General features: G+C 42.9%; 1 protein-coding gene across 6 annotated transcripts in view; it reads right to left on the bottom strand.

Moving 5' to 3' along the window:
- EPB41L4A (erythrocyte membrane protein band 4.1 like 4A) overlaps nt 1-12,100 on the bottom strand; it is a 726,290-nt gene that overhangs the window by 297,146 nt on the left and 417,044 nt on the right. For all 6 annotated transcript variants that reach the window (XM_029571795.1, XM_029571770.1, XM_029571789.1 and 3 more), the window contains one exon: nt 4,371-4,458. In XM_029571795.1, the coding sequence (XP_029427655.1) occupies nt 4,371-4,458 (88 nt within the window). The remainder of the gene's footprint in view (nt 1-4,370; nt 4,459-12,100) is intronic.

The following is a 12,100-nucleotide window of genomic DNA, read 5'->3' on the forward strand; positions in this document are numbered from 1 at the left end:
TTATCCAAAATGGTTCATTTCTATATCCTGGGGACCCCCAGAAGCAAAAAAGACCTTTCTGTAATGCTCAAGAATGGGAGTTGAAGAGCCCTGCTCTACACTATTGTTCACCCTAACTCATAGTAAGTTTCAAATTACAGTAGCTACAATGAAAAGAAAAAAAAAAAAAAAAAGAAACCTTAGCAATAAACATACTGAAGTCAAATAAATAAGCCCACTCTGACCGCAGGGAGCCCAAACACAAACCTGGAAGATTTATTGAAAGCGAGACAATAGATAAATGCCTGCAGTCTATGAAGGGTGCTGCTTCTTACTTTGGGACCACCTGGAGGGCAGGAGGCAGGATGGAGGATGCCCTGGGTTGACCTCACTATATAACAGAAGATCATTAAAGTAGCAGTAATAGTTTTCTCTAATTGTTTTTGCTAGGTCTTCTTCCTTTTTTTCTTGTAATATATTTTAGCTCTTACATTTTCATACTTTATTGCCTCTCCTGCGGCTTTAAAAATCTTCCCTTACACACATGCTTCAGTTGTTTGGGCTCTAATTGTGCTGTGATACCTGCGTGGGATTATGATGAAAAACAACAAAATTATCATAACTCCATGCAGGTAGTACATGGACATTTTTGGTAAAAGAAACGTAGATATTGTTGGAGGGCATTTCTTAATATTTATGGAGATCGGGTTGGTTCATTCAAGTACTATTTCGTAGATTTTCATCAAGAGTTTCTTCACCAAACTTGACAAGTTTATTCAAACAATACTGCTGTATGAGCCATGCACACAAATCTGACACACTTACTTGTATGGACAAATTTTAAAAAAGTAGACCCAAAACTGTTTGACATATGAACTCATAAAAGTACCTTTTTTTTTTTTTTTTTCCAAGTCTGCCTATCTTCATATCACAAAATTGGGGAAGTAACTAAGCGATGGAGCTTTCAAAACCTTCAAACAATATCACTTCAGGGAAAAACAATTCTGAATGACAAAGGGGGAGATCTTGACGATTTTGGGGACCATGTAGAAAACATTTTCCTAATAGACACAGAACTGGAGAAAACCTTTAGTAATCAGTCCCAATGCATTTGTTGTAACAGTCCACTGACTTAATTAAAAAATATATTTGCTGGTAATATTGATTTCATTAATGTTCTTACTTATCCAGAGACATTACTCCTAGAGTGGCTGCTCACTTCTCTAGGCCTGAGTCAAATTAATTTTTTTGTAACTATCATTTCCTCCTGCTAGCCTGCTATTGGCAAGGAGATGGTCAGGAACTAGAAGTTGATTTAATAGTTTTCCAAGGCACATGTTCATCTACAACCTATCTTCTAAACAGCTGTGTGTACTAGTGAGCCCATGCCTCATGCTTTTATCTACTTATTATTTTTTAACAGTCATATTTTCAGGTATGATCAGGAATAAAGCATGTCACCACCTGTACAATATCTTATGCTGGAAGTCCAAAAGCAGCAATGTCTCATACTGTAACTTGCTTAAAGTTACATTTGACAATGTGAGCTATTATTGTGAATGTTTTACTTGTAATCCACCTCAAATTCTGCTTTGTATGAGAACAGAATATAAATCTTTTAAAATAAATTATGGTTTCCTCATTTCATTTTTTTACATTTTTGATTCTTTCTTTTTAAATAAAAATAGTGGTAAAACTCATAAAAGGAAAGATGTTCACAATGATCATCTTTTCTATTATGAGTTGTACCCTATTTTTATTTAAAAGGAAAAAGAATCATTACATTTAAAAAATGAAATGAGAAAACCATAACTAGGTCAAATTGTCAAAGTTAACCTGAAGCAGGTGACAGTACGAGATGCTGCTTTTTTTGAAGCCTGAACTTCAAATGTAAGATACCATATATAGTTTATCATGCTGAACTGTAACTGGCCTCCATTTATTAGAGAACAGTAGCAGCTACCCAACCCTTCTATGGGCACTGGGCCATCTAAACAGATGTAATTCACAGAGTCAAGGCAATCAAAAGACATAGATATAGATATAGGTGTGCTTAGAACTGGGAAATACTCCTACAGAAACATGTAAAGATCAGTCAGAGTAAAGCTTATATACTCCTATGGCATTAGATTAGTGGCACTGAATATCAACATGAAATGTTCATGCTGTCCTAGTTTGCTAATTCCTATCCTTATGCATTCTGCAGACAAACTAATACCAGATTACTGAAATTGTAATTAGAAAACAAGAACTAGACTAATACCTTCTGATGGCATGGAGTCAAGCTGATATAATGTTGTTTGTGATGTACCATCACAATTTTGGCAGCTTTTGTTTCTTCAATCTACTTCTCACCTTTCCAAATAGCTCAAGGCAAGAAATAATATAAAACACAATTGGTCAACATTATATAGCCATAAAAATATTAAAAATAACATCTATAATATGAAAAAATCAATTAACTAATATCAAATATAAAATCAGTAAAAACATGAGAATATTAAGAACAAAATGTAAATCCAGCAACATTTCATGTAATTAGCCCCTAGATTCATCAAAATGCATTAATAGCACATGGATAATGCCCGCGATAAGATAAGGGGGTATTTTTATGGAAAATTTCAACATACTGCTTTGCATCAATAGTACCTCATGGCACAGTAAACTTATCACACCCCGCGATAATTCTTATTTTCATGAGAGAGAGAGAGAGAATCTACAAGGCCTTCATAGTAGTCAAGTATTTATAGCTCTATAGGAGGGCTATCTAATAGATCGAGGTAAGGTGTTGGTGGTGGTTTAAGGGGCAGTTTCACATGTAGAGTGAGACGTGGCCCTCCTATAGAGCTATAAATAGTTGCACTCTGTGAGGGCCTCCCCAGAGATTCTCTCTCTCTCTCTCTCTCCACTCCACTCCCTCTCCTTCCAAATCCAGAAATGGCCAAATGCAATTCTAAAAATTTATCGCAAATTGCGTTATGGCCATTTTTGGCTTATTGTACAGGTTAACGTCAGGAAAAAGATGTAATTATTTCTGGCGTTACAACCGCGCAATAGCATGTGTTATGCTATTGCACCAGGCGATATTGCCCCTCATTTTCATAAATCCCACCCAAACTCCTCCCTGATCCCACCCCTTCCAAAAATTTGCATTTGCGCCATGTGCTGTTATCGCATGAGTTATATAGCATTAACGCATGCGTTATCGCCATAACGCATTTTGATGAATCACCCTGTAAATTAGCCAAATACTTTCTGAAATAAACATATTTTAACAAAATGTCTAAGTCTAGTTGTAGGCAGGTATGAAATCTGATGGAGCGTTTAGTCAGTGTGGAGAGCCTCCCCATCCCATTTAACACCATATGTGATTTTTTTGCCAAATGAGTAAAAAGTAAACATCCGTGATCTGATCCAGTAAGAAGTGAACATTACATAGATTATTAAAATGTGGTAATCTGTTTTACAGATTTCTATGAATTCATACAGGCAAAAAAGGTAACAATCATGAAAAAAGCCTTCTATACGGTAACCATAGGTATTTGGGTTTTTAAAGAAAGGCTAAACCAGTTGTGCAGCTATGGGGGAGGTTAATATGCATCAGAACAAAGAGAAGTGAGCATTTCACAATGTCTAGTTTCTTTTTTTTGGTATAAGTAGGGTGGATTATTGTGTTACGTCGTCCAAAATTAAAATGATCAGTCAATTCAAAAAGAAACATAAAAGTACTTAGTCTTGACAAAAGATTCTTAGCATGTGTTCTAACAATATTTTCCAGCTGTTACAAGGGATACTCAGGTTCAAAGACAGAGATTTTGTTATTAAGACCCATGGAGGCTTTTTTTTTCATTGAACTACATGTGTAAATAAAAGGTATATTAACCTGATTGTTTTTTTTCTTTTTGGAACCGGATCAACTTTCAAAGTTTTTAAAGAACCATCAACAAGCGCTTAAGAGAAGGGTTATTGAAGTCTATCATCCTCATAACTTTTTTGATATTATTTAGTCTGATTTAAGCTTCTTGGTTAGAAACAGTTCAGGTTTAAAGTATTTTTTATATATTTTATATCTCTTGCTGGAGGACTTTCTTCATCTTTACCATTCTAATTACTAATTTTTCTTTCTATAGCTCCAGATGTTTATTATTTAAATGCTCTGTAATTTGACAGAAATTAAGCACTTTTTTCAATGTTACCTCAATTTCACACTTCCTGTAAGAAGTTGAATCAATCAGAAAATGACTTCATGTCTGGACAATGACATCATGTCCCTCTGATTTGCAACTGTGCTAGACGTTCATCACTATTAATTACAGTATCTTTTGCTAGCAAATGCAACTACAAGCTCTCACAGCAACAGCAATCTCTAATTTCAATCAAGCATTACTTACGTAAACAGGATGGAGATCTACTCCATACATTTCCAGTGATTTGGCAACTCCTAGGTAATTTGCTTCTGCCTCAGCAGGAACCTGACCCCTGCAAAAGTAAAGCAAATGAACAACTTTTACTTTTGATGTTTTTATAGTGAAAAACAATCAATCATAATCCAGCTCCTTTACTCTGCTGTATGGATGTATGAAATGCTCTTTGCTCAATATGTTTTGCTTTCACTTCAGCCTTTCATTTTCTCTTCCATCCCATTCTTCTCCTAGTGCCGTCAGGTATAACTGAGCTCAATCTATCACTTCTAGCTGTTACAAGCTGTCATATTACATATTACATTTCTATAAATGTCAAACACAAGGATCTTTCATTGTACATGGTATAAGAGCCCAGCTGCCCACAGAACAAGTCCCTGTCATTCATCCCATAACTCACTTTCTCAAGTAAGTGGTCATAAAAAGATGACCTGTAGCAACCACATCATTACTACCCCACCAGCAAGACACAACTCTTCCAAAAGAGATCGGTTTTCATCTGCATGCCCTAGCACCTCCAGCTGTGATAACTTTTTCCAGAGAAAGTTACAGGCATTCCAGTCCACGGCAGAACTTCGCTGGGTGTGAGAACATGTAGTCTTTACCCTTATTTATTTTCATATTTTAAGCTGCTCTCCTCCCACAACCACCACCACAAAAAAAAAAAAAAAAGACTACTGAGAAAAGTACTTGTGGCTTTGCCAGTCATAATTACTCTCATGTGTATTTTTCCATCCGTGAGGTAGTGGGAAGGGTTTTGCAGAATTTTGAACCCTCACATAACCAAAACTCCCACCTTTTGGGGGGAAAGGCTTCTTGGGGTATATAATCCCTTGGAGCATGCGTAGTTCTTTAATGCAGTGGTTCTCAACCCTTTTTCGGCCGGGACACACTTGTCAGATGATTCTCACATGCATGACACACTGAATATGTGACCATCATGGAGCAAAATGTAAATATACATTCTGCATCCTCAGGAACCCCCTTGACCCCCAACAATGGGTGCAGAGCAGAACTAGGGCATTACCCGTACAACTCACCATACAAAAAAAGATATTCTGGTTCTGATGACATCTAAGTAAAAGCAAAACAAACTTCTTTACTGGCAGGCACAATACCCCTCCTTATGAAAAGACAGTAATTTACCACTACAAATTTTTAACCAGGCCCTAAACACTAATACACCTCCTATTAGGAAAACAGAGCAAGCCAAGCTGCTATAGATAGATACCCACTCAGAAATAATTGTAAAGCTATACTAATAAATGTTTTAAAACAGCTGAACAGAATAACATCCAACAATTAAAAACTCATAAAAATTGTCCAAATATCAATAAAATATTTCAAAACAGCAGACATATCACATAATACCCAATAATTAAAATGGCAGTCAATAAAAAAAAATAAACTTAAAAAGCTAACTTGGAGAGGATCACGTGATGTGGTAGCCGAGAGGACACGCTTCTCCTTGGCTCCAGACCCGCTCCACCAATCGCGCCCCATCTGACCGCAAATTTGCTTCTTAGCTAAGCACAAAATATCATCGGGGACAGGGTGTATGTCAGTGATCCAGGCTCGGGGGAAACCGCGGCCATCAATGCCAGCAAAGACCAGCAAAAAAGAGAAAGAAAAAATGACGGCACCCGAATCCAAGATGGTGGCCGCAGTGGACAATGAGTCTCCCTCCCCCTTATGCCACCTACCATTGAGGATATAAAAATAGCGGTGCGCGAAGTTTTAGAAGACAAAGTATCACAAATCACAAACCAGCTGGGGGAGGTTCGAGATTCGCTGGCGGCGATCCCCCCGCACTTAGAAATAGCAGAGGCACGAATCTCGGAGCTAGAGGACACCTCGGGGGTCATGACTGCTAAAATGGCGGCCGGGGATAAAAGTTTACAGACCCGGAGGCTGATGACGTCAGCGGAGCGAGTGGCCGCCTGATCCACGGCTCCCGACTGAACCGGTGGGAATCGCAATAATCGGCAGCCATCCAGCGCTCATTTTTCACGAGCAACCCAGCGAAAATCACACCAGCACTCAGCCCATGTCGAGCCGCAAAAAAGGAATCGACTTTCAAAAATTCTCGTATCAAAAAACGGATCGGGAGCAGCGGGCCGAAAAATCCAAGATGGCGGCCGCAACTGCAACGGAGCTCTCGGAGGAGGAGGAAGAATGCAACGAGGCAGCCGACTCGGCCATCCCTAATCGGGGTGAGTTTAAAACGTGGTTTAGAGAACTGAGACATGACTTGCAGGCGTTTAAGTCGGAAATTCGGGAGGTGGTGGGAGAGCTCCGGGAGGAGGTCAGCGATATGGGCCGGAGGATTTTTGAGTACGAGACGCTCACCGAGGCTCAGGCAGAAGCAGTAAAAACTTTAGCTGCTGACAATAAAAATATCTCCCAGGATCTTAAGCTACTCTCTCTGAAAGTTGAGGACCTGGAAAATAGGAGCCGCAGAATGAACCTGCGATTCCGCGGCATCCCGGACACCCCAGAATATGCGGACTGTGCTCAGATTATCTCTAAACTCTGCATTGATATCCTGCAAAAGCAGGAATCTCCGGGGGGCGAAGGATCAGTCATACCCCACATTGTGAAAATTGAGCGGGCTCATCGGGCCCTGGGTCCCCGGATAGCGAACAGAGTGAAGGACATTATTGTCTGCTTTCATGAATATGCAGTGAAAGACCGGGTGATGATGGCAGCGCGAAAGCAGGGAACCATTATGCTGGATGGGAACGAGGTACAGATTTTTGCGGACATTTCTCCTATAACGCTAAAACGGCGTGCTGAATTGCGACCCATCACGGAGTTATTGATGAAGGAAAATATCCGGTACCGCTGGCTGTTCCCTTTTGGGCTCAGCTTTTCCAGCCAAGGCCGGACCTATAAGGCCCAGTCTCTGAGGGAAGCAGCTGGCTGTCTGAAGGAAGCGGGGCTCAGTGTTCCAGATCTCCCTTCTCCGCCGTCCCCTGCGGCCCTGCAGAGGGAGGAACCGAGATGGCAGAGGATGGGAAAGGGAGGAAAAAGACTGCGTCGCACCCCAACACCGGATCCGGTACAGCCGGTAGTGGATACTACTTGATGGGTTTGAAGGATCCAGCAATTTCTTCAGTTCCTGTTTTCTGCAACCTGGATGGCTGCGTTGTTGAAAGTGGTTAATTTGTTTTTGTTGATTCCCACCGGACGGGACAGCGGGCGTTCTGCTGTGCCATGCCTCTATATGTAGGGCCGTGTGCCCATCGACTGTGGTCGAGAGGGGGGGGGGACGGGGGGGGAGGGGGTTTTCAAAACTTGCAGGACCATGTGGGTTACGCTTTTCGGTATCCAATCTCTACTTTGGACCTGGTTCCTCATCTGAGACCTTGGATTTTGCACCATTCCCCGGCTGAGTGGAGTAGCCAGTGTCTTCATTACTTTACCCCGCCATGACGAAGTTTCGACTATTTTCTTTGAATGTGAAAGGGTTAAATTCTCCACGAAAGCGCAAACTGTTATTCAAAGACTTGCAACGGGGGCAGGTGGCGGTGGCCATGGTGCAAGAAACTCATCTCAAGAGACGGTTTGAGCATCTGATGCGCTCGCCACACTACCCTCAACAGTTCTGGGCAGCGAGCTCCAAGCTCTCAAGATATGCAGGGGTGGGAATTATGTTTCACAAAGACTTTGCTTTTGAACTGCTCAAATGTGTTGCTGATCCCGAGGGGCGATTTATTTTGCTTAATATTTTAGTAGCAGGGGAAAAATACACGTTGGTCAATGTGTACGCTCCTAACACTGGTCAAGCAGTTTTTTTTACTAAATTGTTTAGGACTGTTCAGAATCACCTAGAGGGCCATCTTTTACTGGTAGGCGATTGTAACATTTTACTCAACCCCAAGATGGATTCCTCTGCGGGAAGAGGATCTATTCCCAAGAAGGATAGGCGTAGCCTCTTAACTTTTCTTCGCCACTTCATGCTGGAGGATGTCTGGCGCTTCTTTCACCCTCAGAAAAGGGAATATACATTTTATTCACACCCTCATAATCTTTATACAAGAATTGATTATATTTTTGCTGATAGGGGTTTTCTCCACAGGGTGATCGGTCCCACAGTGGACGCCATTACATGGTCTGATCACGCCCCTCAGTGGGTAGACTTAGCGTTTCCCCTATACGATAAAGGGCAGAGGTTTTGGAAGTTGAACGATGGCCTTCTAGAGGATAAAATGTTTGTGTCACAATGTCAGCACCGTATCCAAGAGTACTTACAGCTTAATGAGTCCCCGGATATTTCTCCTATAACTATATGGGATTGTTTGAAGGCGGTGGTGAGGGGAGAGCTTATCGCACGTGCTTCATTTGTTAAGAAGGTAGAGAATAAAGAGCGGGTAGCTCTCATACATACCTTAGTGGCTTTGGAGCAACGGCATAAATTACAGCCCACGGAGTCCGTGAAAGAGCAGATTGACTGCTGTCGCTCGCAAGTGGCAGCATTGGATGCTGCTCAGATTGCGTTTGCTTTGGAGCGGGTGGAGCAAATGTATTTTGAGGGGGGCAACAAGGCTGGTAAGCTCTTGGCTAATAAATTGAAAGCGAAACGCATGCAGAACCTTATTACCAAAATTAAGGATGAACAGGGTGCCTCTCTTACCTCTAATGAGGATATCCGTTCCCGGTTTCTTAGATTCTATGCCACTCTCTACCAACGCAATCCCACTATTGTAGAGGAGGACATAGAGGCCTTTTTAGGAGATATTTCCCTGCCCCGATTAGTGGATGGTCAGAGCGCGGCTCTGGATGCTGTAATTACCCCCTTGGAGGTCTCTCTCACCATTAAGCAGCTGAAGGTGAACAAGGCACCTGGATTAGATGGCTTTACGGCTCGGTTTTATCAATGTTTTTCTGCCGAGCTTTCTAGTCCCCTGGCACGGATGTTTAATGCCCTGCGAGGGGAGGGTCACTTAGCCGTTAATTCTAATGTGGCGGGGATCACCATATTGGCGAAGCCGGGCCGGGATGCCACTCAGTGTGGCTCCTATCGGCCTATATCCCTGTTGAATATTGACCTTAAGCTACTGGCTAAAATATTGGCTAACCGGCTTAACCATTATATAGCGCACCTGATACACCCCGACCAGGCGGGCTTTATTCCGGGGCGTATGGCTTCCGACAATGTGCGGAAAATAATGGATTCTCTATGGTGGGCTCAGCATAACAAACTCCCATTTTTATTAATGGCCATGGATGCGGAAAAGGCCTTCGACCTGGTCCACTGGCCCTTCCTTTTTCGGACTTTGTCTGCTATGGGTTTTGGCCCCTTTTTCACCCAATGGATACAAAGATTGTACGAGGGACCCAAAGCATGCATAAAAGTCAATGGTGGGTACTCCACTTATTTTTCGGTGGAAAGGGGTACCAGGCAGGGGTGTCCGCTGTCTCCTCTGTTATTTGCCATATTTATTGAACCCCTAGCTCAGAAGATCAGGGAGACGGCGACCATCACCGGCATAGAGGTGGGGACCTTTTCGTCCAAATTGGCCATGTTTGCTGACGATGTGATCTTCACACTCACGCATCCTCAGCGTTCTCTTCCAGTGGTCGTGGATCTCATAAAAGCCTTTAGTAAGGTATCTGGGTACTCCATCAATTGGGATAAAACTGAGATTCTCAACATTTCCCTATCGGGTTCCCAGGTGTCTGCCCTTCAGGCAGCTTTCCCCTTTCGTTGGGCTAAGGATAAATTGAAGTATTTGGGGGTGTATATTGGCAACAAGGGCGATGCTTTTACTCTTAATTACCCCCCTTTATTAGCTAAAATTTATAGAGAACTTGAAGAATGGAGCAGATATCACATTTCCTGGCTAGGGCGTATAGCAGCCTTCAAAATGAACATTCTGCCGCGGTTATGTTACCTGTTCCAGACCCTACCTGTTAGGGTGCCGGATGTGCTGTTAGTGAAATGGCAGAGACGTTTTATGAAGTACATATGGCAGGGTAAACGTCCCCGGGTAGCACGTAAGGTACTCTTCCGTCCCAAGCTCCATGGGGGGCTTGCGGTCCCCAACTTGGTGTGGTATCATGCTGCTGCACATTTGCGTGTAGTGGCGGAATGGCATCGGCAGGGGAGGGGGAAACCTTGGATAGCTTTAGAACAAGCTATTGTGGGGATCCGGCCGTTGCCATCTCTGGTATGGCGGCCTCGCTCGGATTGGCCCCCTATGCGGGATTTGTCTCTGCCTATGCAGCATACCGTTCAAATGTGGTATCTTTGGAGGCGGGCTCTCTTGGGTAAGCGGCTTGGGTCTATTAACTCCTCCCCCTTCTTTCATGTGGATTTCCTAAACGGGAAAGCGTATAAGGAATTCAAAGGTTGGCTAGATAGGGGCATCACTAATTGTGGCCATCTATGGGAAAATGGGGGGTGGTTGCCCTTTGAGACTATCAAGACTAAATTTGGTCTAGAACCTTGGGATAGTTATCGCTATCATCAGCTGCAAAATTATTGTGCGCACTCCGGCTTGAGGAGTGATCTTCAGGCTCCGGTCTCCTTATTCGAATCTTACTGCAGGGTGGTAGAGAAAACCCCCAGTCTACTATCCAAAATATATAAATTGCTCAACCAGGACTTGTGTTCCCCTCCGGCGTATGTAGCTGCGTGGGAGAATGATTTGGGGGTGACTTTAGATGCAGAGTCCTGGGATGATATCTATTCTAAGATGGGGAAGGGTATCATTTCCGCTACTCTCATTGAAAACGATTTTAAACTGCTCTATAGATGGTACTATACCCCTGAAAGACTCCACCGTATTTCCCCCCAGGTGTCGGACAAATGCTGGAAGGGATGTGGGGCTACGGGTACCTTTTTTCATTTATGGTGGGAATGCCCCAGGATTTCTCGGATTTGGGAGGATGTTTCTGCATGGCTTACGGCAGTCTTGGGGGAGTCTGTGTTGCTCACACCATTGCAGGCCTTTCTTAATGGGGACCTGGGGTCCGGGGATTTGCATCATTCTAGGTTTGTTAGGTTTGTGGTCTCGGCTGCCAGGTGTGAAATAGCGAGACATTGGAAGGGGAACGTACTGCCACAGGTGGCGGCTATCAAGGCAAGAGTGGACAAGGTCTATCTTATGTGTAAGATTACAGCTCACAAACAACACAACTTGCCCTCTTTCCAGAAGATTTGGCAGCCATACCAGCGCTGGCGAGCGGCACTGATTGCCTAGTAAATGTTGCAGATCCCAGATTGTATTCTGGCGGGTGCTTCTTTATTCTTCTGTATGGGGTCCGGAGCTGAACTATGGCTCTTCGTTAGGTTATGAATGTATGCTCATGAGATTGGTTGTGGTGTTATGCTGGTTTCTGCAAGATGGGGGGGAGGGGGTTGGGGGAATAACACAATAATCATATGGAAACTCATTTTTGTGTATTGAGTTTATTGCATTCTGGCATGTTATCTTTGACATATACAATGTTACGTATTTTTGTTTATGCAGTTTCTAATAAAAATTTAAATCGAAAAAAAAAAGTTTACAGACCCTCCAACTAAAAGTCGATGAGCTGGAAACAGGACGCTTCCTGGGCTTCCCAGAGACAGTGGAGGAGCGCTCCCTGGGTTCTCTATTGGAGACTTGGCTCCCGGAGGTTCTTGCCTTGCCTCACTTGCAGGGGAAACTCGTGGTGGAGCGTGCCCATAGACTGGGAGTGAGATCCTCACC

The sequence above is a fragment of the Rhinatrema bivittatum genome, chromosome 1 (assembly GCF_901001135.1).
Source record: "Rhinatrema bivittatum chromosome 1, aRhiBiv1.1, whole genome shotgun sequence".
NCBI classification, from domain to species: Eukaryota; Metazoa; Chordata; class Amphibia; order Gymnophiona; family Rhinatrematidae; genus Rhinatrema; species Rhinatrema bivittatum.